General features: G+C 34.2%; 1 protein-coding gene across 1 annotated transcript in view; it reads left to right on the forward strand.

Annotated features, from left to right (window-relative positions):
• The window catches only part of LOC142236342 (uncharacterized), a 59,467-nt gene extending 33,919 nt beyond the window's left edge, over window positions 1-25,548 (forward strand). Inside the window, exon 2 of the mRNA XM_075307593.1 lies at window positions 23,604-25,548. Within this exon, the coding sequence (XP_075163708.1) occupies window positions 23,604-24,958 (1,355 nt within the window). The 3' untranslated portion in view covers window positions 24,959-25,548. The remainder of the gene's footprint in view (window positions 1-23,603) is intronic.
• Window positions 25,549-25,933: the final 385 nt, after the last annotated feature.

Raw genomic sequence — 25,933 nt, forward strand, 5'->3', positions numbered from 1 at the left:
ATAAGCAAGGAATCCTTTAAAGATTTTTGTAGTTTTTCCGAGCCGCTTTTTTAAAACATAGAAATTTTTTAACGATCCATCTTGCATCAAATATAGGCTCTATAAATTTAAAATTAGGATATAGAGATCTCATGAAAAACATGTATTTCAATGCAAACAAGTAGAGGCTCCGCAAGCCAAATCGGGGGATCGGTTTATATGCGGGCTATATATAATTATGGAATGATGTGGATCAATTTTTGCATGGTCATTAGAGAATATATACCAATACCATGTACCAAATTTCAGCCGGATCGGATGAAATTTGCTTTTCTTAGAGCGATCGCAAGCCAAATTTGGGGGTCCGTTTATATGGGGGCTATACGTAAAAGTGGACCGATATGGACCAATTTTTGCATGGTTGTTAAAGACCATATACTAACACCATGTACCTAATTTCAGCCGGATCGGATGAAATTTGCTTTTCTTAGAGCAATCGCAAGCTAAATTTGGGGGTCCGTTTATATGTGGGCTATACGTAAAAGTGGACCGATATGGCCCATTTGCAATACCATGCGACCTACATCAATAACAACTACTTGTGCCAAGTTTCGTTCGGAAGTTACTACTTGTTTCGTTCGGAAGTTAGCGTGATTTCAACAGACGGACGGACGGACATGCTCAGATCGACTCAGAATTTCACCACGACCCAGAATATATATACTTTATGGGGTCTTAGAGCAATATTTCGATGTGACAAACGGAATGACAAAGTTAATATAAACGTGATTATGTTCGCGAGCATTTCCCAAAATTGTTTACTCACTATATTTGTAACATTAACTGTTGCTTTGCTCGCAAGTTTGTTCAGCTCAGTTATTAGGAAATTATTGCTCTTGTTAACCAATAAAAATTTTACTTTGCATTATCCTTGAAATATAAAGACCTTCCTTCTTACATTCATATTGGATAGTTATAGGGTTTCGATGGCACCACCAAGCACCAAAATACAAAAATTGTCTAAACTAGAAAACAAAACGCCAACCAAATATTAGCCTAGTAAGTAGAGAGAAAAAAATTCTCAACTTTTTGGCAATTGGTAGGCATAAAGTAGCTCATTAGCAACAACAGTTTCCTTGCTGCAATATCGAGAAAATCAAATTCAATATAAAACAAAAAGCTGCTTGCCATAAAAATCAGAACAAATTTGTGAAATCCATGAACCGAAACAAAAAGAATGGCATGCAATCGAAAGGTCTGGATATAAAAGGAATGCTTGATTTAGTATTCATAATTTGCTAATATGATAATAAAATTAGAAAAAATTAATCAAGGATATTAAATTTCTCTAAAAATAATTTTCAACAGGTTTTCGTAGCACATTGAAAAAAAAAACTATTTATATAATATGAAACATTACGCAATATTAAGGAACAATTTCTTTAACATAAAGAAATTTTAATGAAATTAAATTTCATAATTTTTGTCTTAAGAATTGTTCTCTCTAAATTAGAATACAAGATTTTGAAATTTGCGTCGCTCCGGTAAGGTCGTATGAATTTGAAGTAAAGCACATTTCCCCTCAGGTAAAGAAAAACATTTTTGATTTAAACAAATAATATTTAAATTGACTGAGATGTAGAATCTTTGGATTAAAGACAAAAAACTAAGCCAATATTTATTTGGAGGATTTTGCATATTTTTTTTAATTTGATTAAAATTTATTTTAAGAGGGGGGTGAAATCTCGATATATGAGATCTAATTTGTGATTCTAATTTAATAGATAGCTCCCTAGAAACTGTCTTTGTTTTAAAGAACCACTATCTTTGGTTTGGAATCAGTACTATATGTGCAAAAAATCATCGAAATCGGTTCAGATTTAGATATAGCTCCCATATATATGTATAGCCCGATTTTCCCAAATTTGGCCATAGAACCCTTATTTATTAACCGATCTTAATAAAAGTTGGCTAGACCCAGTCCTCTATAGTACTAACTATATGTGCAAAATTTCATCGAAATCGGTTCAGATTTAGATCCCATATATGTATCACCCGATTTTGAAAAATTCGCCCCTAATAACCTTATGTTTGACCATACAGGCCTCATTTCTTAACTGATCTTACTCAAATCTTGCACAAGGTAACCTTTTGTGGTATTAACCAAACCCTCAAAATATTATGCAAATTGGTTCAGATTTAGATATAGCTTCCATATATATATGCATCGCTCTATTTTCCCAAATTTGGCCATAGTACTCTTATTTATTAACCAATGTTACTCAAATTTCAAATTTTGATGTACTAGCCGATCGTAATTATACGTACTTGTAGCTCTTACATAAGAATATTGCTCGATTTTTACAAATTTGTATTTATTACCCACACTAATTTGACGATTTTCTCTTTTTTAATAATGGGCTCAATATTAGTGGCATACTAACTCCGTAGGCGCAATATCAACACAGCCAGTGTTGCTAGAAGTAGGGGAAATTCCCTATATCTAGGGTTTTTCTAATATTTAACGTCTTGTAGGGACGTAGGGCCACAATGTAGGACATTTTCACTCAACACAATTTGTAATAATTTTTACATTTTGGTGGCTCTAGAGGAGGAAATTAGAGGCCGGCAAGGCTTGATCTTTAACAATGTGTGGTAAACTTTATTCCTGTAGAGAATTTTGTCAACATTTTATTTCTATACAGCATTTTGTCAAAATTGTATTTCTATAGATTTTTTTTTCAAAATATTATTTCTATAATAAACTTTCTCAAAATTTTATTTCTGTGTAGCGGCCGTATTTATTTGCTATCATATGTACTTTATACTATGTGCATTTTTAGTAATTATAATGAACGTTTTGTATTAAAATTATTTACCTAACTTACATTTCTGCCCTCGAAGGTTTAAATTTTTACTGAGAGAAAATATGTTTCATTTATTCCAATATTCATTTTCAAATTGTTTCACTGGATACTAGACGATATTGAAGATGTAACTCGTCCCTTTAAAAACCATTGCACTTTAGATTTAAGTCGTCAGTCATCATTCACAGAAGAACCTGAACAAATAAAGACTTTAAACCGAACCTTACAGCCTTTTCTTTTTGGGAAAACTATAAACTAAAAAAAATATCCATATAAAAAACAATATAAACACCAAGACACTATCTGACCCTCGGGACTACAGTGGCTGGTGTATAATCTGAGGACGAGTACTGATTTTCTTACTCGTACCAGATTAATAAAATATTATTCATTTAAAATACAGCTTATTACATTGGCGCCTGTTATCTTCACCAGTAGGAGGCTGGATCTTGGTATTTTGTGTCACATTCCTATTTTCCTTTTGGTCATTATCTATCGAAGAACCTGAATTGTTACTGCTGGAACTCATCATATTCTGGTTTTCAGAATTCATTAAACCCGCCGTAAGAGAATTCATAGTTGTTCTAGGCATTTTATCTTTTCGCGGTTATTTACTTTGTTTTCGTGTATAAGGCAACTCTATTACAAAGTATCTGATGGTGGGACTATCAACGTCTGTGTGAGAATATCACAATACTCCAATAAATTGATAGTAAGAGAAATGCTTAGAAATCCAATTTAAAGAGAGATGGATAGCACAAACGAAACCAATAGCAGAGACAATGTTTAACGAGAGCAACCAAACTCCCATACAACATAAGCATACGAATAGTGATAATGAAACAGTCGTTTGCTGGGCCACAATGATGCGACGATCACAACAAAGCAACAACACCACTGATGGGAAGGAGAGAAGAGATGTAATTCTCATGTAGCAACAACAAACACGTGCTGTCTAGACTTTTGCCAGACTAAACAAATATATCAACAATGTCACGTGAGTTTGAAGACGTAGGGAAGCAACAAAACAACCAATTTTGGTGATGATCCAGTAAACGAAACGGTGTTTGTGTCGGCATTCAATTTGTTGTCTTCAAAATAGCTCGAAAAGCATATGATATTTTGCAGCAATTTTATACAATATTGCACAAAATATCCGATTTAGATTTTGTTGGGCGCCAATGTAATAAGCTGTATTTTAAATGAATAATATTTTATTAATCTGGTACGAGTAAGAAAATCAGTACTCGTCCTCAGATTATACACCAGCCACTGTAGTCCCGAGGGTCAGATAGTGTCTTGGTGTTTATATTGTTTTTTATATGGATATTTTTTTTAGTTTATAGTTTTCCCAAAAAGAAAAGGCTGTAAGGTTCGGTTTAAAGTCTTTATTTGTTCAGGTTCTTCTGTGAATGATGACTGACGACTTAAATCTAAAGTGCAATGGTTTTTAAAGGGACGAGTTACATCTTCAATATCGTCTAGTATCCAGTGAAACAATTTGAAAATGAATATTGGAATAAATGAAACATATTTTCTCTCAGTAAAAATTTAAACCTTCGAGGGCAGAAATGTAAGTTAGGTAAATAATTTTAATACAAAACGTTCATTATAATTACTAAAAATGCACATAGTATAAAGTACATATGATAGCAAATAAATACGGCCGCTACATCTGTGTAATTTTTTCTCAAAATTTTATTTCTATAGAATTTATAGTCAAAATTTTATTTCTATAGGAAAATTTCTCACAAAAATTTGTTTATAGAAACTTTTTCCAAAATTTTATTTTTATAGAGATTTAACGAAAACGATTACTAATTTGGGTAGAATTCTACCAACTGTGGCAACCGTGGTGGTAATACAAATTTATATTCTAAGTTATATACGTTGCATATTCATGTTTTAAGATAATAAAGTACTTAGAACCATTTTTGTTTTGTAAAATTTTTTTTAAATTTAACGAAAAATATAGTAGGGAAAATTGTTTGGGAATGTATGGGAAAGTAGGGAACTTTTTTGTCCTTGTAGGGTAAACCGAACATTTTCCCTGGCAATATTGATTATGAGCTATAGTTAGATTGATACAAAGCACCCATAGACATGTACCCCTTAATTTTCTAAAATATTCAACTGCGGTTTATCTCCCAGACCTATATGTTACCCCACAAATGCTTATGATTACTAATTCTGTAATGGTGGTTTAGGGTATGATATAGTCGGCCCCGCCCGACTTTCTACTTTACTTACTTGTTTTTACTTGATTCCGAACGAAAGAAGCGAGACATTATAATTTAAGACGTAGGCCAAAAACCTTTGTTGTTAGCACATAATTTTTTTATATTTATTGTCATAATTTATTATGATTGTAAATCTTGCAATAAAAAAATATTTTAAGACATGATTCACTTATAAATTTTTATTTATTAAATTTTTTACATACTTCGTCATTCAATATCAAAGTCCTACATAAAATTGTTAGGCGCAACTTAAAATTCCAAATTCAAACTCGTCTTCCGGTACAGACGGTGACAGACAAAGTAAAGCATTATATTTAAATTTTTTTTCAAAACCTAAAAATGTTGGAAATAACAACAAATTTTAGAATCAGTTTAGATTTGTTCGAATTGGCTACCTTTGGCAGGAACTGGGGCCATCAAACGGTCGACAAAACCATCAAACGCTTTATGAAAGTGGCGAAGTGCCGCTTGCGATTATCGACACATTGGTAATTTTTCAGTGCCAACCATATTCTTCAAAGTTCAGCGGATTAGTGTCTGAAGATATTGGTGGCCATTGCGCAATGAAGCGAAGAATCTTTTTTCAAGTTTTTCTTCTCAAGCAACTTCATAGATCTTTCCAGTCTTTCTTTTTTGTGCAATATTTTTGCGACAAAAATGTTCCATGTTCGCCGTCCAAAAATATTATTATGCTCTTGAAATATGTTTGAGGCGATTAGCATGCCCGCCTTGCATGCAATAGATTGTGGGTTCAAGCACTGCTTCGACCAAACACCAAATCTTTTCAGATCACCTCTCAATAAAGCTGTTGTGTGTGAGTGTTTCAAAGCTTCTCTATGTGATTTAACTGCAATGTGAAACGCCACATTCATCATTTTTACAGATACTATCAGATTTCCCATAGAAATATATTCCAATATATTTCCATAGACTATATTCCCATTTTATTCCAATGTCGATTAATCGATTTTGTCCTACATCGAAAGCCAATTAGTCATATTTGACGATTGCAAAATGTCGTCATTTTTGTTGATAAAAAGTAGATATGAACCAGTGGTTCATTAGTAATGTTTGGATATAAAAATCTGAAATTCTCATTAAAGGCAACAAAAATTTTAAGTATTATTTAAGTATTGGGGTATAACCCCAAAGGAAAATGTTGCTATTTGCAATTCCGAATACCAGAACACGTTGGTACGTTTCATAAGAGATACGAGGAAGATCGTCTATCTAAAAAAATATATGATTGTTACCTTATCCTCCTTATTCAAAGATTTTGCGCTTCACTCAAGAATTTTTGTATTTATTCCGAACAATTTTTTTCAATTTCTTAACTTTTTTTGAATATGTTAACAATGCAATCGACGAACAAAATTATATCTTATTAAAAACAAGTAAGGGAAGTCTAAAGTCGGGCGGGGCCGACAATAACATATTATACCCTGCACCATTTTTTAGATCTAAATATTCGATACCATATCACATACGTCAAATGTGTTGGGGACTATATATAAAGGTTTGTCCCAAATACATACATTTAAATATCACTCGATCTCGACAGAATTTGATAGACTTCTACAAAATCTATAGACTCAAAATTTAAGTCGGCGAATGCATTAGGGTGGAACACAATGTTAGAAAAAAAAATATGGGAAACATTCAAATCTGAAGCAATTTTAAGGAAACTTCGCAAAAGTTTATTTATGATTTATCGCTCGATATATATTAATTAGAAGTTTAGGAAAATTAGAGTCATTTTTACAACTTTTCGACTAAGCAGTAGCGAATTTACAAGGAAGATATTGGTATTTTGACTATTTTTGTCGAAATCAGAAAAACATATATATGGGAGCTATATCTAAATCTGAACCGATATCAACCAAATTTGGCACGCATAGCTACAATACTAATTCTACTCTCTGTGCAAAATTTCATTTAAATCGGAGTAAAAGATTGGCCTCTGTGGTCATATGAGTGTAAATCGGGCGAAAGCTATATATGGGAGATATATCTAAATCTGAACCGATTTCAACCAAATTTGGCACACATAGCTACAATGCTAATTCTACTCCCTGTGCAAAATTTCAACTAAATCGGCGTTAAAAATTGGCCTCTATGGCTATACGAGTGTAAATCGGGCGAAAGCTATATATGGGAGCTATATATAAATCGGAACCGATTTCAATAAAATTTGGCACGCATAGCTAGAATGCTAAGTCTACCCCCTGTGCAAAATTTCAACTAAATTTGAGTTAAAAATTAGCCTCTGTGGTCATATGAGTATAAATCGGACGAAAGATATATATGGGAGCTATATCTAAATCTGAACCGATTCAGCTGATATTTTGCAAGTTTTTCGAGACTCATAAAATATTCGGATGTACTGATTTTGAAGAACATCGGTTGATAAATACGCCAATTATGACCAGATCGGGGATAAATATATATAGCAGCTATATCTAAATCTGAACCGGTTTTTTTGCAAAATCAATAGCGATTGTCTTTGTTCCAAAAAACGACCTTATGCCAAATTTGAGGACGATCGGACTAAACTGCGGCCTGTACTTTGCGCACAAAAATACATGAACAGACAGACAGACAGACGGACATCGCTAAATCGACTCAGAATTTAATACTAAGACGATCGGTTACTAAACGATGGGTCTCAGACTTTTCCTTCTTGGCGTTACATACAAATGCACAAACTTATTATACCCTGTACCACAGTAGTGGTGAAGGGTATAAAAATATGGGAAACATTTAAATCTGAAGCAATTTTAAGGAAACTTCGTAAAAGTTTTTTTATGATTTATCGCTCGATATATATGTATTATAAGTTTAGGAAAATTAGAGTCATTTTTGCAACTTTTCCACTAAGCAGTGGCGATTTTACAAGGAAAATGTTGGTATTTGGACCATTTTTGTCGAAATCAGAAAATCATATATATGGAAGCTATATCTAAATCTTAACCGATTTCAACCAAATTTGGCACGCATAGCTACAATGCTAATTCTACTCCCTGTGCAAAATTTCAACTAAATCGGAGCAAAAAATTGGCCCCTGTGGTCGTATGAGTGTAAATCGGGCGAAAGTTATATATGGGAGCTATATCTAAATCTGAACCGATTTCAACCAAATTTGGCACGCATAGCTACAATGCTAATTCTACTCCCTGTGCAAAATTTCAATTAAATTGGAGTAAAAAATTGGTCACTGTGGTCATATGAGTGTAAATCGGGCGAACGATATATATGGGAGCTATATCTAAATCTAAACCGATTTCAACCAAATTTGGCACACATAGCTGCAATATTAATTCTACTTCCTGTGCAAAATTTAAAATAAATTAGGGCAAACCTCTGGCTTCTGGGGCCATATAAAAGCATATCGGGCGAAAGATATATATGGGAGCTATATCTAAACCTGAACCGATTTCAACCAAATTTGGTACAGATAGTTGGAATGTTAATTCTACTTCCTGTGCAAAATTTCAAGTAAATCTGAGTGCAAGATTGACCACTGTGGTCATATGAGTGTAAATCGGGCGAACGATATATATGGGAGCTAAATATAAATCTGAACCGATTTCAATAAAATTTGGCATACTTGACTACACTACCAATTGTAACTCTAGTGCAAAATTTCAACCAAATTGGGGTAAAACTCTGCCTTGTGGGACAATATTAGTCCATATCGGGCGAAAGATATATATATGGGAGCTATATCTAAATCTGACCCGATTTCAATAAAATTTGGCACACTTAAATAAAGTACTAATTGTTCTTCTCGTGCAAAATTTTAAGCAAATTGGGCCATATAAGTCCATATCGGGCGAAAGATATATATGGGAGCTATATCTAAATCTGAACCGATTTCTTCCAAAATCAATAGGTTCTATTCTGAGCCAAAACACATACTTGTGCCAAATTTGAAGTCGATTGGACTAAAACTGCGACCTAGACTTTGATTACAAAAATGTTTTCACAGACAGAGGGACATGGCTATATCGACTAAGGAGCCCACCCTGAGCATTTTTGTCATAGACACCATATGTCTATATCGTCTCTTTCTGGGTATTGCAAACATATGCACTAACTTATAATACCCTGTTCCACAGTGTAGCATAGGATATAGAAATCATGAAAATGTCTTTTTTTACAATCGTAGACATAACCACATTCCTTAAAGTTTTAGATTCAAGTCTTATTTTTTTCTTAAAAATATTTTTTTTTTATATTCTGATACAAAATAAAACTAATACTCAAGTCCTTATTTAAATATTTCTTTATATATTTTAAATATTTCTTTATCTATATAAACTCCAATTGCTTTACCTCATTCAAATGAATGTAATGGAATAAATTTCTATTATGTCAAATGGTAATGGTATAATGACGTCATTACATCAAGCTATTGTACACTTTCAATTTAATCTGTCCACAGCAATTACCCAAATCCCTCTCAATATTCTAAGCATATGGAAAATCTTCTAATGAATGAATTAATTGAGATGTGATCAAAATGAACACCTTTGTCTTAAGTATTACAACACTGTTGTGTTAAATCTCTCTCCCCTCTCTCCCCCTCTCTCACCAACTGAGTGTTTCTCACACTTATTCTCCTCATCATTTAACCCAAATTGGATTAAAAGAGCACTTTATTGGTTTCTAAACCGAAAAATGCAATTAAACTTAATACCCATGCATATTTGGACAGACCCCAAGACAATCCCCCCGGGCAGTTAAATACTCTTCGTTAAAATCCGAAAAAAGGGAAAAACAAATGGAAACGTGTGCGTTTCAAATCCTAAAACTTTGTTACTTTTGCTTTGCATATTGAAAATCATACAAGAGAAAGGATTTTGGAAAATGGTGATGTGTGTAATATGCACAGACACACAAACATTCACTCTCTGATACAGATAAATACACACACACACACACACAAAACTAATTCCCCAAAATTTTTTAATTGGAATTTAAGTACACATAACAACTTTTTTATTGTTGCTGCTGTTACTAATCGGTAACGGAAATTGTGTTGTTTGCGATAGAGAGTGAGAGAGAGAGAGAGAGGGAGAACAATGTGGTTATACAACTAACCTGGCTTAGGTGATAATCATAAGTAATAAAAAATAACTGTTATACTCGTTCATTCAGGTGATTAGAAAGTTCATAAGAGCAATTAAAATGGAGTTGAAACATATTAGAATAATGCCATCATAAATAGAAATGTTAACAATTTTTATATTAGCTGCCAATGAGAGAGATTCAATACGATTGTATGTGTACTTCCTGTATTTTAATTTAAAAACAAATTAATAGCTTTGTCCATAAAAATTATAAAAATTTCAAATATCGAATTGTATTTTAATCCATTTTCAGTGTGTGTTTATATATTTGTTTGGAAGTTCTAAATGGAGATCTACTTAAACCCTCAATTTTATTGAAATGTATAGGAAATATAGAGTGATCTAAAAACAAATTTAATCCACGGTAAAAATGTAGGTTCATTTTATAAAATTGTAACTAATATATTTTATTATTTGAAAACATGATACAAATAAATTAATACTTTTTGTAAGATTAAAAAAATGATTAAAAATAACAATAAAAAAAATAATAATAATAATAGTCAAAGGGTTAATTACAACATAATACAAATAAATTAATAGTTTTTGCCAAATTGAAAAAAAAAAATATTATTAAAAAGAAATAAATTATCGTAACATTTTTTACAATGTCGTTACAATACGTTTACAAGAAGTTTAAGCTTGCCTTAATTAAAAAAAAAATATGTTCATTGTATACATGATGGACACAACTTAAGTAAAATTTATTTTTATTTTAGAAAAATATGATCCATTTCGTGCAAATTTAAGAATTAAGAAAAATTGTGTTCTTTGTTTGTATAAAATTGTTATTTTCCGTTTTTCATTAAAGTAAGCAAAAAATAATTTAAATTAAGAACAATTTCTTATATTTGATAAAATTTAATCAAATTTAAATTTTAAATCATAATAAATTATGATATTAAATAATTTCTGACGAATATTTTTATCCACAGAGTGATTTTTTTAAATTCGAAACATGCACTAGAAAAACATGTGAACCAACCAGAAAGCAAACTATTGGTTAATTATACCCTGCGCCACACTGTGGAACATGGTATTATAAGTTAGTGCATATGTTTGTAACACCCAGAAGGAGACGAGATAGACACAGGGTGTCTTTGGCAATAATGCTCAGGGTGGGTCCCTGAGTCGATATAACCATGTCCGTCTGTCCGTCCGTCCGTCCGTCTGTCTGTGAACACATTTTTGTGATCAAAGTCTAGGTCGCAATTTAAGTCCAATCGCCTTCAAATTTGGCACATGTTCCTAATTTGGGTCAGAATAGAACCCTATTGATTTTGGAAGAAATCGGTTCAGATTTAGATATAGCTGCCATATATATCTTTCGCCCGATATGCACTAATATTTACCCAGCAGCCAGACTTTTAAACCGATTCGTTTGAAATTTTGTACAAACATAACACTTAGTCGTATAGTCAAGTGTGCAAAATTTGATTGAAATCAGTTCAGATTTAGATATAGCTCCCATATATCGAAATCGGTTCAGATTTAGATATAGCTCCCATATATATCTTTCGCCCGATATGGACTAATATGGTCCTAAAAGCCAGAGTTTTGGCCCAATTTGGTTGAAATTTTGCACAGGGAGTAGATTTAGCATTCTAGCTATGCGTTCCAAATTTGGTTGAAATGGATTCAGATTTAGATATAGCTCCCATATATATCTTTCGCCCGATATAGACTAATATGGTCCTAGAAACCAGAGTTTTGGCCCAATTTGTTTGAAATTTTGCACTAGGAGTACAATTAGTAGTGCAGTTAAGTGTGAAAAATTTGATTGAAATCGGTTCAGATTTAGGTATAGCTCCCATATATATTTTCGCCCGATATGGATTAATATGGTTATAATAGCCAGAGTTTTGGCCCAATTTGGTTGAAACTTTGCACAGGGAGAAAAATTAGTATTGTAGCTATGCGTGTCAAATTTGGTTGAAATCGGTTCAGATTTAGATATACCTCCCATATATAGCCTTCGCCCGATTTTTACTCATATGACCACAGATGCCAACTTTTTGCTCCGATTTAGTTGAATTTTTTCACAGGGAGTAGAATTAGCAATGCAGCTATGCGTGCCAAATTTGGTTGAAATCGGTTCAGATTTAGATAGTACATTAGTCGACTTAAATTTTGAGTCTATAGATTTTGTAGAAGTCTATCAAATTCTGTCCAGATGGAGTGATATTTAAATGTATGTATTTGGGACAAACCTTTATATATAGCCCCCAACATATTTGACGGATGAGATATGGTATCGAAAATTTAGATCTACAAAGTGGCGCAGGGTATAATATAGTCGGCCCCGCCCGACTTTAGACTTTCCTTACTTGTTTTAGAATTTAGTTATTGAAGTGGGGAAAAAATAATTCACTAAGGAAAATTTTCTTATATATTATACAATTTAACCAAAATTAGGGAGCCAACGTGGTGCAATGGTTAGCATGCCCGCCTTGCATACACAAGGTCGTGGGTTCGATTCCTGCTTCGACCGAACACCAAAAAGTTTTTCAGCGGTGGATTATCCCACCTCAGTAATGCTGGTGACATTTCTGAGGGTTTCAAAGCTTCTCTAAGTGGTTTTCACTGCAATGTGGAACGCCGTTCGGACTCGGCTATAAAATGGAGGTCCCTTGTCATTGAGCTTAACATGGAATCGGGCAGCACTCAGTGATAAGAGAGAAGTTCACCACTGTGGTATCACAATGGACTGAATAGTCTAAGTGAGCCTGATACATCGGGCTGCCACATAACCTAACCTAACCTAACCAAAATTAATTAATGTTCATGAACTAAAATAAAATTAAATCGAATATAGAATATTTTTGTTGACATTTTATCTTAGGGGTCCTCAGTATTTTTATTTATTTTTTTTTTTGTATTTTATTAAAAAATTTAAAATCGTAATTAAGTAAGTTATTAAATGAGCAAGGTACTAACAACAAAGATTTTTTAAATCATAATTTTTTACCAATATTCTTATCAAAAGAGTGATTTTGTAAGTTCGAAACATGCACTCGAAAAACATGAAAAACAGAAGGCTAAGTATGGGTTAATTTTAGAAAATTTAATTCTAGAAAATTCTTTATTACAAACGCCGATATCACACAAATAAGTAATAAATTCTAGAAAATTTGGTAGATGTTTTTATACCCTTCACCAATACTGTGGTACAGGGTATAATAAGTTTGTGCATTTGCATGTAACACAGAGAAGGTAGAGACCCATCTTTTAGTATACCGATCGGCTTAGAATTAAATTCCGAGTCGATTTAGCGATGTCCGTCTGTCTGTATGTTGATGAATTTTTGTGTGCAAAGTCCAGTTCGCATTTTAAGTCCGATCGTCCTTAAATTTGGCATAGGGTCCTTTTTCGGTTCAAAGACGATCCCTATTGATTTTGGAAAAAATCGGTTAAGATTTAGATATAGCAGCCATATATAAAACTGGTCATAAATGACGTATTCATCAACCGATCTTCTTCAATTTTCGTATAATTGAATATTTTGTGAGTCTCGTAAATTTTACAGAATATCAGTCAAATCTTTATATTTGTAAATTTTACTACAAATGCGTCTATCATGAACTTCGTATGTCACTAAAGACATGTTTGCAATTTTGAACTCCAATTTTTTCCTTCAAAGCACAAAATTTTCCTTAAGAGGTGAAAAAAAAAAATTAATTATGTCTAATAAGTTTTCTTGAATTGGTCGAAAAACATTTACTTATTTTTGTGATATCAGCGTGATGCCAGCGTTTGTAATTCTGTTTAGTTAAAATTTTCTAAAAATATTGAAAATTTTCTTAAATTAACCAAATGTTTTCTTCCTGGTGGGTTCACTGTTTTTTGAGTGTAAAGAATGCAGTTTTAAGGTCATGAATATGAACATTATTTTAATTAATTTTTTTTTTTATGTTAGCCTGATATCAATGCAAGCTGGTTTAATGTCCAAATTTTTTATACCACATATTATTCAATTCGATATTTATTCGAACTTATTGGACAATATGATTAAGGAAATTTATACTAATAAGTTATTGAAAATAAATTGCCAGACAACAATATATACAAGCCTAACTATACATATGTTTCATCGCTGGATAATAGCCTTCTTTATTTTAAAGAAATGTGTCCTCGTTTTTTGTTATTATGTCAATATTTTTTCAGTGTGGTTTTGGCGATTTTGAAGATTTCTGCCAACACTAAGTACCCTTTGAAATTTTTATATCCTAAACCACATAGTGGTCAGGGTATAATAAGTTTGATCCACCAAAAAATGTGCCTACCAGAAATATTGATTTTAGACCCCATAAAATATATACCGATCGACTCAGAATCACCTCCTGAGTCGATCTAGCGCTTGGTGTCCGTCCGTCCGTCTGTCCATGTATTTGTTGTTCACATGATTCCGGTCGCAATTATTAACCGATTTTGATGAAATTTGGCACAGGGAGTTTTTTGGGCACAAGGACGAACGCTATTGAATTTGAAAGAAATCGGATCAAATTTAGATATAGCTCCCATATATATGTATCGACCGATTTCGACAAATGTGGTCACGTTGCGCGTTTTTTCAAACGGATCGTCACCAAATTTGGCAAAAGGTAATCTTTTCCATCGCCCTTCAAGTCTGCGAAATTTCATCCAAATCGGTTCAGATTTAGATATAGCTCTCATATATATGTATCGCCCGATTTTCCCAAATTTGGCCACAAAACCCTTATTTATTAACCGATCTTACCCAAATTTAGCTAAATGTAGTCTTCTATAGCACTAACTATATGTGCAAAAAATCATCGAAATCGGTTCAGATTTAGATATAGCTCCCATATATATGTATAGCCCGATTTTCCCAAAATTGGCCATAGAACCCTTATTTATTAACCGATCTTACTAAAAGTTGGCTAGATCCAGTCCTCTATAGTACTAACTATATGTGCCAAATTTCATCGAAATCGGTTCAGATGTAGATATAGCTCCCATATATGTATCACCCGATTTTGAAAAATTCGCCCCTAATAACCTTATGTTTGACCATATAGGCCTCATTTCTTAACTGATCTTACTCAAATCTTGCTCAAGGTAACCTTTTGTGGTATTAATCAAACCCGCAAAATATTATGCAAATGGACTCAGATTTAGATATAGCTTGCATATATATGTATCGCTCGATTTTCCCAAATTTGGCCATAGTACTCTTATTTATTAACCAATGTTACTCAAATTTCAAATTTTGATGTACTAGCCGATCGTTCTTATACGTACTTGTAGCTCTTACATAAGAATATTGCTCGATTTTTACAAATTTGTATTTATTACTCACACTAATTTAACGATTTTCTCTTTTTTAATAATGGGCTCAATATTAGTGGCATACTAACTCCGTAGGTGCAATATCAACACAGCCAGTGTTGCTAGAAGTAGGGGAAATTCCCTATATGTAGGGTTTTTCTAATATTTAGCGCCTTGTAGGGACGTAGGGCAACAATGTAGGACATTTTCACTCAACACAATTTGTAATAATTTTTATATTTTGGTGGCTCTAGAGGAGGAAATTAGAAGCCGGCAAGGCTTGATCTTTAACAATGTGTGGTAAACTTTATTCCTGTAGAAAATTTTGTCAAAATTGTATTTCTATAGAAATTTTTTTCAAAATATTATTTCTATAAAAAATTTTCTCAAAATTTTATTTCTGTGGAATTTTGTCTCAAATTTTTATTTCTATAGAATTTATTGTCAAAATTTTATTTCTATAGAAAAATTTCTCACAAAAATTTGTTTATAGAAACTTTTTCAAAAATGTTATTTTTATAAAGATTTAACAAAAAAGATTACTAATTTAGGTAGAATTCTACCAACTGTGGCAACCGTGGTCGTAATACAAATTTATATTCTAAATTATATACGTTGCATATTCATGTTTTAAGATAATAAAGTACTTAGAACCATTTTTGTTTTGTAAAATTTTTTAAATTTAACGAAAAATGTTTATGAATATAAGTAAATACTTCAAAAGCAAAAGTTTCATATTTTGTTAAGATCTTTATAATGGTTATAAGAGATGGGCATCATAGGGGTATACGAAGTGAAATAAAAAAATTAAAAATCAAATTTGACGTCGGAGTCAAAAATGACCAATGCACGAACTATAGCCCCTGATCAACCACGAACAACGATATGCGTTTCTTTTTAATCGGACTTCAAATGACGACACAGCACAATAAATTGTATTTCGGGGGGTCGTAGGGTGCACGGAAAAAAAAGTTTTGGTGTTCTGAAATTGTCTTCGAATATGCTACAAAACTGGGGGGTGACCGCATCAACTTTTTTTTTCCTTTAGGCCGTGACCCTATCTAATGTACCCCTTAATTTTCTTAAATATGCAACTGCGGTTTATCTCCCAGACCTATATGTTACCCCACAAATGCTTATGATTACTAATTCTGTAATGGTGGTTTAGGGTATGATATAGTCGGCCCCGCCCGACTTTCTACTTTACTTACTTGTTTTATATAGAATTTTCAAATCCTTTATAAGCTCTCTATTTCTTATTAAATTCTAGACCTTATTATCACATTCACTTATTTTTATTTTAAATGAGTCTTTTCTCGGAAAATTCTATAACACACATAAAATTCCAACCAAGTCTTCCGGCTATGTCTAAAGTGTGCTTATGGTCAAATCTAAGGTGAGTTGAGTTTGCTATATGGTAGACCTTGTGTACTTGCTGCATACCTGGTATGGCTGGGTGTTTAGCTACATAATTGACTGACAATTGAGTGAAAATATTTTTTATGAAAAATACACACATTCCTTTCATGCCATTATCCTGCCATGGACACAGTTATTGCCCTATCACATATATAAAAGCAAATATGATGTCTTGGAGAAATAGCAAAAACCTATAGAGCAAAGGAAAAGGTCTTGTCGTGACAATTGGGGTGCCCAGCAGTATGCCCTAAGGCCATGGGAACGAGTAAGTCTTATTATTTTCTCTATTGCTTTTGGTATGTCCGTCCGTGCGTCCAACTCTTGTTGACTCTGCTTGGATGGAAGCCTAAAGTTTTTGTGGTTATTATTTTCAATGAGATTTATGAGGATATTTACAGTCTTATTAAGTATTATGGCCTATAACTGTTTACATGAAATCGAATTTCAAGTTTTCACTTTACCACAGGGATGACCTGACTAACCTGCCAGCCATCCAGCCTATCCCCCATGCCACGGTGATTACCTGCACGTCCATTGCCTCACAGTCGTATTTGTCGAAGATATTATTGGCGGCCTTTCAGCCTGGTCAATAGACTATTAGGACTGCCGTTATTATTTGCAAAATAATCATCAGCAAATTTTGTTATCGCTTTTTTTCGGCCTTTTTCGTGTACAAATTACAAAAGTCAAAGACAGCAATAATTGTGGCTAAAACTACACACGTTTTAGTATTAGCCACTACTGTTAACTCACATACACTCACCTACCGCTGTCTTGCCTTAGAGAAAAGTGGTAGTGGCATTGATGGTGCTGGTGGTAGATTTTCTCAAGGATATTTGTACATGAAATTTATTAAAGATAATGACCAAATTGTCTATTGTATAGTGGATGGTAGTTGTGCCAATGAGAATCCCTTAAGGATAAATGCAACTCTAACTAATACCCCTATAATAATAATATATATGCTTATTTATGTGTGTATTTGTGTGTTTGTATAAACATGGGGTCCTAAGCTTGTGTATGAGTACAGGAAAGTATCGTCTCACACACACCAACAACAAAGGACATATATTAATAAAACTAATTTTTGTGGTCCAATGTTCCCCCCAAAATTTATACAGTGAAACAATGATTCAATAAAGAATTATTTGGCTAATCGCATACCAACCATAATAATTTTTTTTTATGGAAAACTCTCTTAAAGTCAATATTAAATTTGTATATAAATACATCTAACCAAAGGACTAAAGTAGTAGAATAAGTATTTTGCATGGCTTATGATTCTATAATTAATTTAGTTTAATTGATATTTCACTATTGTGATTGAGCATTCACCATGATCGTGGCTAAAGTTAGTTGGTTTGCACGCAAACAAAATAATTCTTTCCTCCCAAATGAAATTTTAAACAAACAACGATTGTTTCCCACTTGCTTTTCGCTATAAGGAAGTTTATTTAGAAGAAAAGTATATAATGGTGCAATGGTTAGCATGCCCGCCTTGCATACACAGGGTCGTGGATTCAAATCCAGTTTCGACCAAACAACAAAAAGTTTTCAGCGGTGGATTATACCACTTCAGTAATGCTGCACGCAAAAAAATAATTCTTTCCTCCCAAACGAAATTTTAGACAAACAAAGTTCGTTTCTCATTTGCTTTTCGCTGTAAGGAAGTGTATTTGGAAGAAAAGTATATACTTTTTGTGATAAACGTTTATTCTTTTCCAGGATGTAAAAACAATTTCATAAAGACTAGCTAAAAAAACATTATTTTCTTGCTAATTGCATTGTCCCTCACATCTTTCTCACATCCACGAGGATTTTTAGTTCTTAACACCTTTTCCTGTAATACCAACAATGTAGAAGAAATTATACGATTTTATAAATGTTTAAAATTTTTTTTACCTTTCGCCTGGACGGAGAATCGAACCGCGGACCATGCACATTGTAAGCCAACACACTAACCACTGAGCTATGTACCTGTTATGGTCATCAATAGATAAATATCCATATAAGTTATATTTATATAGCATAGCTTGCGGCGCCCACGAACCGAATAAACAAAGTTTATTTACCGGAAAAAACATTTAGTTTGCCACCGTGGAGCAGTGGTAGCTACGTCCGACTCTCATGCCAAGGGTCGTGGGTTCGATCCCTGCTTCGGCCAAAGTTTTTTTTTTTGCTTTTGTTTTTTTACATATATTCCAGATATATTCGGAAGATTCCGAAAAAATGTTCAACATTACATTGTACTATATTAAATTTTGAACTGTAAAATGTGTCTTATTAAAGACCTAAAGTCAGAAAAGAACAGTGTTTGATATAAACGAAATGGACTGTGTTGTTATTTCAAAAATAACTTTTTTTATTGAAAAAATAAAAATTTTGTAACAAACGAATTTTTTTGGTGATAAAAGTTTAAAATTTTCGAAGCAATTCAAAAAACTCTAACAAAAGAAAAACGTTTTCGGTACACGTTTTCCAAACGTTTTTTTTTCTTTGCGTGTGGTGACATTTCTGAGGGTTTCAAAGCTACTCTAAGTTGTTTCACGCCGTTCGGACTCGGCCATAAAAAGAAGGTCCCTTGTCATTGAGCTTAACATAAAATCGGGCAACACTCAGTGATAAGAGAGAAGTTCACCAATGTGGTATCACAATGGACTGAATAGTCTAAGTGAAACTGAAATATCGGGCTGCCACTATACCTAACTAACCTAAGCTAACCTATATAACAAGTTGGCTGATAAGTCCCCTGTCTAACAAAGAAAAACACATTTTTTTGTCAAAATTCGTTTTTATTATTCCACATAGTTCCCTTCAAGAGCGATACAACGATTATAACGACCTTCCAATTTGTTGATACCATTTTGGTAGTACTCCTTCGGTTTTGCCTCAAAATAGGCCTCAGTTTCGGCGATCACCTCTTCATTGCAGCCAAATTGTTTCCCTGCGAGCATCCTTTTGAGGTCTGAGAACAAGAAAAAGTCGCTGGGGGCCAGATCTGGAGAATACGGTGGGTGGGGAAGCAATTCGAAGCCCAATTCATGATTGTTTGCCATCGTTCTCAATGGCTTGTGGCACGGTGCGTTGTCTTGGTGGAACAACACTTTTTTTTTCTTCATATGGGGCCGTTTTGCCGCGATTTCGACCTTCAAACGCTCCAATAACACCATATAATAGTCACTGTTGATGGTTTTTCCCTTCTCAAGATAATCGATAAAAATTATTCCATACGCATCCCAAAAAACAGAGGTCATTACTTTGCCAGCGGACTTTTGAGTCTTTCCACGCTTCGGAGACGGTTCACCGGTCGCTGTCCACTCAGCCGACTGTCGATTGGACTCAGGAGTGTAGTTTCATCCATTGTCACATATCGACGGAAAAACTCGGGTGTATTACGAGTTAACAGCTGCAAACAACGCTCAGAATCATCAACACGTTGTTGTTCTTGGTCAAATGTGAGCTCGCGCGGCACTCATTTTGCACAGAGCTTCCGCATATCCAAATATTGATGAATGATATGACCAACACGTTCCTTTGATATCTTTAAAATCTCTGCTATCTCGATCAACTTCATTTTACGGTCATTCAAAATCATTTTGTGGATTTTTTTTGATGTTTTCGTCGGTAACCACCTATTTCGGGCGTCCACTGCGTTCGCCGTCCTCCGTGCTCATTTCAACACGCTTGAATTTTGCATACCAATCACTTATTGTTGATTTCCCTGCGGCAGAGTCCGGAAACTCATTATCAAGCCAAGTTTTTGCTTCCACCGTATTTTTCCCCTTTAGAAAACAGTATTTTATCAAAACACGAAATTCCTTTTTTTCAATTTTTTTCACAATAACAAAAGTTGCTTCACAAAAGACGCTCTATCTCACAAACTAATTAACTTACAGACGTCAAATTTTGACACGAATCATTTGAAGGTTGGTACTATATAAAAATATTATGCATTTAATACTAGCGACGCCATCTATGTGTCACACCGGGGACTTATCAGCCAACCTGTTATACCCAGCAAAAAAAGCGTCGCCATAAAAGTAACGAAAATGTTCTTTATGGATCCGGAAGTAAGTCTACAAATAATTACGAATCGATATGGACTTTTTGCACGGTATGTAGAGAGCCAGAATTGAAATATGGGGGTCGCTTATATGGGGGCTATATACAATTATGAACTTGATATGGACCAATTTTTGTGTGATTGGAAATCGATTTATCTGAGGGATATATATAACTATAGACCGATATGGACCTAGTTATGCATGGTTGTTAACGACCACATACTAGTACAATGTACCAAATTTCAACTCATTCGGATGAAATTTGCTCCTCCAAGAGGCTCCAAAACGAAATCTGGGGGTCGGTTTATATGGGGCTATATATGATTATGGACTGATATGGACCAATTTTTGCATGGGAGTTAAATATCATATACGATCACCACGTACCAAATTTCAAGTAGATCGGATGAATTTTGCTTCTCCAAAAGGCACCGGAGGTCAAATCTGGGGATCGGTTTATATGGAAGCTATAATTATGGGCTGATAGGAACCAATTCCTGTATGGTTGTTGGATACCATATACTAACATCACGTACCAAATTTCTACCGAATGGGAAGAATTTTGCTCTTCCAAGGGGCTCTGGAGGTCAAATCTGGGGATCGGTTTATATGGGGCCTATATATAATTATGGACCGATACCGACCAATTTTTGCATGGGAGTTTGAGGCCATATATTAACACCACGTACCAAATTACAACTGAATCAGATGAATTTTGGTCTTCCCAGAGGCTCCGGAGGTCAAATCTGGTGATCGGTTTATATGGGGGCTATATATAATTATGGACCGATATGGACCAATTCTTGCGTGTTTCTTAGAGACCACATTCTAACACCATGTTCCAAATTTGAACCGGATCGGATGAATTTTGCTCCTCCAAGAGGCTCCGGAGGACAAATCTGGGGATCGATTTATATGGGAGCTATATATAATTATGGACCGATGTGGACCATTTGTTGCATGGTTGTTAGGGACCATATACTAACACCATGTACCAAATTTCAGCCGGATCGGTTTTTATGGTCTCTAGCCCCCATAAAAAACCGATCAACAGATTTGACCTCCGGAGCCTCTTGGAAGATCAAAATTAATCTGATTAGTTGAAATTTGGTACGTGGTGTTAATATGACCTCAAACTCCCATGCAAAAATTGATCAAAATCGGTCCATAATTATATATAGGCCCCATATAAACCGATCCCCAGATTTGACCTCCAGAGTCCCTTGGAAGAGCAAAATTCTTCCCATTCGGTTGAAGTTTGGTACGTAATGTTAGTATATGGTATCCAACAACCATTCAGGAATTGGTTCCTATCTGCCAATAATTATATATAGCTCCCATATAAACCGATCCCCAGATTTGACCTCCGGTGCCTTTTGGAGAAGCAAAATTCATCCGATCTGCTTGAAATTTGGTACGTGGTGATCGTATATGATGTTTAACAACCATGCCAAAAGTGGTCCATATCAGTCCATAATCATATATAGCCCCATATAAACCGACCCCCAGATTTCGTTTTGGAGCCTCTTGGAGGAGCAAATTTCATCCGAATGAGTTGAAATTTGGTACATTGTACTAGTATGTGGTCGTTAACAACCATGCATAACTAGGTCCATATCGGTCTATAGTTATATATATCCCTCAGATAAATCGATTTCCAATCACACAAAAATTGGTCCATATCAAGTTCATAATTGCATATAGCCCCCATATAAGCGACCCCCATATTTCAATTCTGGCTCTCTACATACCGTGCAAAAAGTCCATATCGATTTGTAATTATTTGTAGACTTAATTATACATAACTTTTTTGTCTAATATATACCACGTATGGACTAACTCACAACAACGATGTTAAGAAGTTTTAAGATACCACAACCCAAGTATTTCGATTGTGGATGACAGTCATTCGTAGAAGTTTCTACGCAAACCATGGTGGAGGGTACATAAGATTCGGCCTGGCCGAACTTACGGCCGTATATACTTGTTTTTTCTTTGCATGAACGCAACAAAATATATGAAAAGTGGACAGTAGAATAAAATAGAAATCATAATGGACAGGAGCCCTGAATGGGAATGTATGGCGATTCTCATTCCCATTTTCGACCGAACACCAATAAATTTATCAATGGTGGTTTATCCCCTATACACCCAAAGAAAAAGTACTTTCCCCTTAAGGAAATTTTAGACAAACGAAATTCGCATTTCTTATAAATTATTTTCTTTTAGATCAAATAAATCCTAATTTGCAATAGTAGTTGTCTCTAAACTTTTTATTTTGCATTTAAAGATAATTTTTTAGCGTCAAAAGAAAACTTAGTTTGTCTAAAATGTCGTTCCTCAGAAAAGACTCTACTTTCAATCGCAATTCTCTATTAGTCAAAATTGACTTAACAAATTTTGATATTAAAAAAAAAAGACCAAACTACTTTTAACGAAGCAAATATCGAAATGTGATATGGGCATTAACGAAAGGAACGTAGATCGTTTTATTCGTAAAAATCTTTCAAAGTCGAATGTTTACTTTAAACAATGGACTTTTTCAAAATTTGAGAAAAATTGTACTAAATTTTATTTCTATAACCTCGTTTCCTAATCTTCTTTTTCTTGCAGATACCCAAAGGGAGCAGCAAACTGTGGCCGCTCAAAAAGTTGCCCAGAAATATGGAGCCCGTAGCATAGCCGAAGATGGTAGCAAGGTAATTTTTTATGCACCACCAGCCGGTGGTATTAGCTCAAATGCTGGACAGCAACGTAATGGGACCAATCACAAGACGGTTATTAAAATCGAAAACTCTAGTTCCACGCAAGTGCCAACGCAGCTCTATCGTGAGCGAAGTGTTGAAGAAACGGAAGCAGCCCATGATTTACTTTCGCTGTCGCAAAGTCTGCCGCCCCTGACGCCACCATGTGTTGTAACGATAATGCATCAGGACATGAATGGATCGACGGCAAATGCCACAAGTAAAATGCAACAAATGCATGAGATATCAAGTTCTTCCAATAAGCATCAATTACAATGTGCCGCTGTTATAAAACCCGATAATCTGAACGTCTTCATCGATACCGACCAAAATATGGCCACATCGGCCACCTCAAAGATACGCTACATCAGTAGTTCGTATGATCCCCATGCTCCACACCATCACCATGGAATGGGCACTGCGAATACTTGTTCTCCGCTGACACCGCCCAATTCCGACCATTCATCTGATATTGATATCGATATGTCTTCCTCCTCGGAATCCGGCCATTCACAACCACCCCATGGCATGTGGCGTTCCGAATTCATGCCGGACCAAGGAAAAACCGATCTAAAGATCAACCTCAATATAATAGATGGCCGCACAAAGGCATGCAAAAAGAAGGGCGAACACATGGCCAAATCCGAATCATCGAAAAAATCGAAACGTGGCTGTTACAAGTGCTCCGAATGTGGCAAGCAATATGCCACCTCGAGCAATTTGTCACGCCACAAGCAAACGCATCGATCACTGGACTCACAATCGGCCAAAAAGTGCAATACCTGTGGCAAGGCCTATGTCTCCATGCCTGCCCTGGCCATGCATTTGTTGACGCACAAGCTTTCACACAGTTGTGAGATATGTGGCAAGCTGTTCTCTAGACCCTGGTTGCTGCAGGGTCATCTACGCTCGCACACCGGTGAAAAGCCCTATGCCTGTGTCCACTGTGGCAAGGCCTTTGCCGATCGTTCCAATTTGCGAGCCCACATGATGACCCATTCGGTGGATAAGAATTTTGAGTGTAAACGATGCCACAAATCATTTGCCTTAAAATCGTATTTGAACAAGCATCTGGAATCGGCCTGCATCAAAGATGTGGGCCAGCAGTCAAGTGATGATCGCGAGGATGTACAAAAAATCGACGATGACCAATGTCTGGGACGCATGGCGGTAGAGTCTATGTACTCTAGTGATGAGAATGATGAAGATATAATTGTGGCTTAGGACGAGGTTTTATCGTGGAGCAAGGTTACCAATGCCAGTGCTAATGGTGAGTGTAAAGAAATGCAGAGATGGTAGTAAATAAATGTGCAGAGATGGTAAAAAAAACATACAATGCGAATCCAATGAAATAGGCTCTAAATGAATGAAGAATTGAACCCTACAGCAATTTCAATTAAAAATTTTATAGATTTAGCAACTGAACATACATAAAAAAATTACAAAAAAATACTCGTATGTTAAATACTCAAGTCATTATATGCATATACACACAAAAGATTAATTTCTAGTCATGGTTTTTTGTATTGTGTTAATTTTTTTGTTATTGTAGGATTTTTTTGCCAAAAGTTTTTGTTTTTATTTTGAATCTTTTTGGACGTTTTGAGGACTTTTTTTGGGGTACCAAATAATACCACCGTGTGCATTTTATAGTTAAATTGTATCTAAGACATGGAGACTATTAATTCTAATAAAAATAATTAAAAATAAAATAGCTTATCTTATTTTTTATATATTATTCCGAATTAACAAAAAACAAAAACCGTAGGCAAAATTATCTGCATTTGAATTTACTTTTAATTTGTATATTTATCACTAATTCTCTCGTAAGTTGGTTTTTGTTGTACTTTAATAATTTAATTTTATTTTGCATTTTTGGTATTTTTATTTATTTCCATTTTTATGATTTAATGATAAGAACACTAGAAGCGTTCTTATGAATACAAAAGTATCTCAATAATTTATTGTATATGAATTCAGTAATAAAACAAAAATATTTATTCTTAAAATTTTTGATATTTATTTAAATTCTTCAGGTTTTCGGTCTAACAAAAAACAAAACCTTAAAAATTATTTTTGAAAAATATAAAACCATTTTTTTTACAAACAATTAAAACAAAAACATACAAATACAATGCAAGGCAATTTTTTTTTATTTATACATTAATACATAAAAACGTAGTTTTAGTTATTTTTTTA

The sequence above is a fragment of the Haematobia irritans genome, chromosome 4 (assembly GCF_050003625.1).
Source record: "Haematobia irritans isolate KBUSLIRL chromosome 4, ASM5000362v1, whole genome shotgun sequence".
NCBI classification, from domain to species: domain Eukaryota; kingdom Metazoa; phylum Arthropoda; class Insecta; order Diptera; family Muscidae; genus Haematobia; species Haematobia irritans.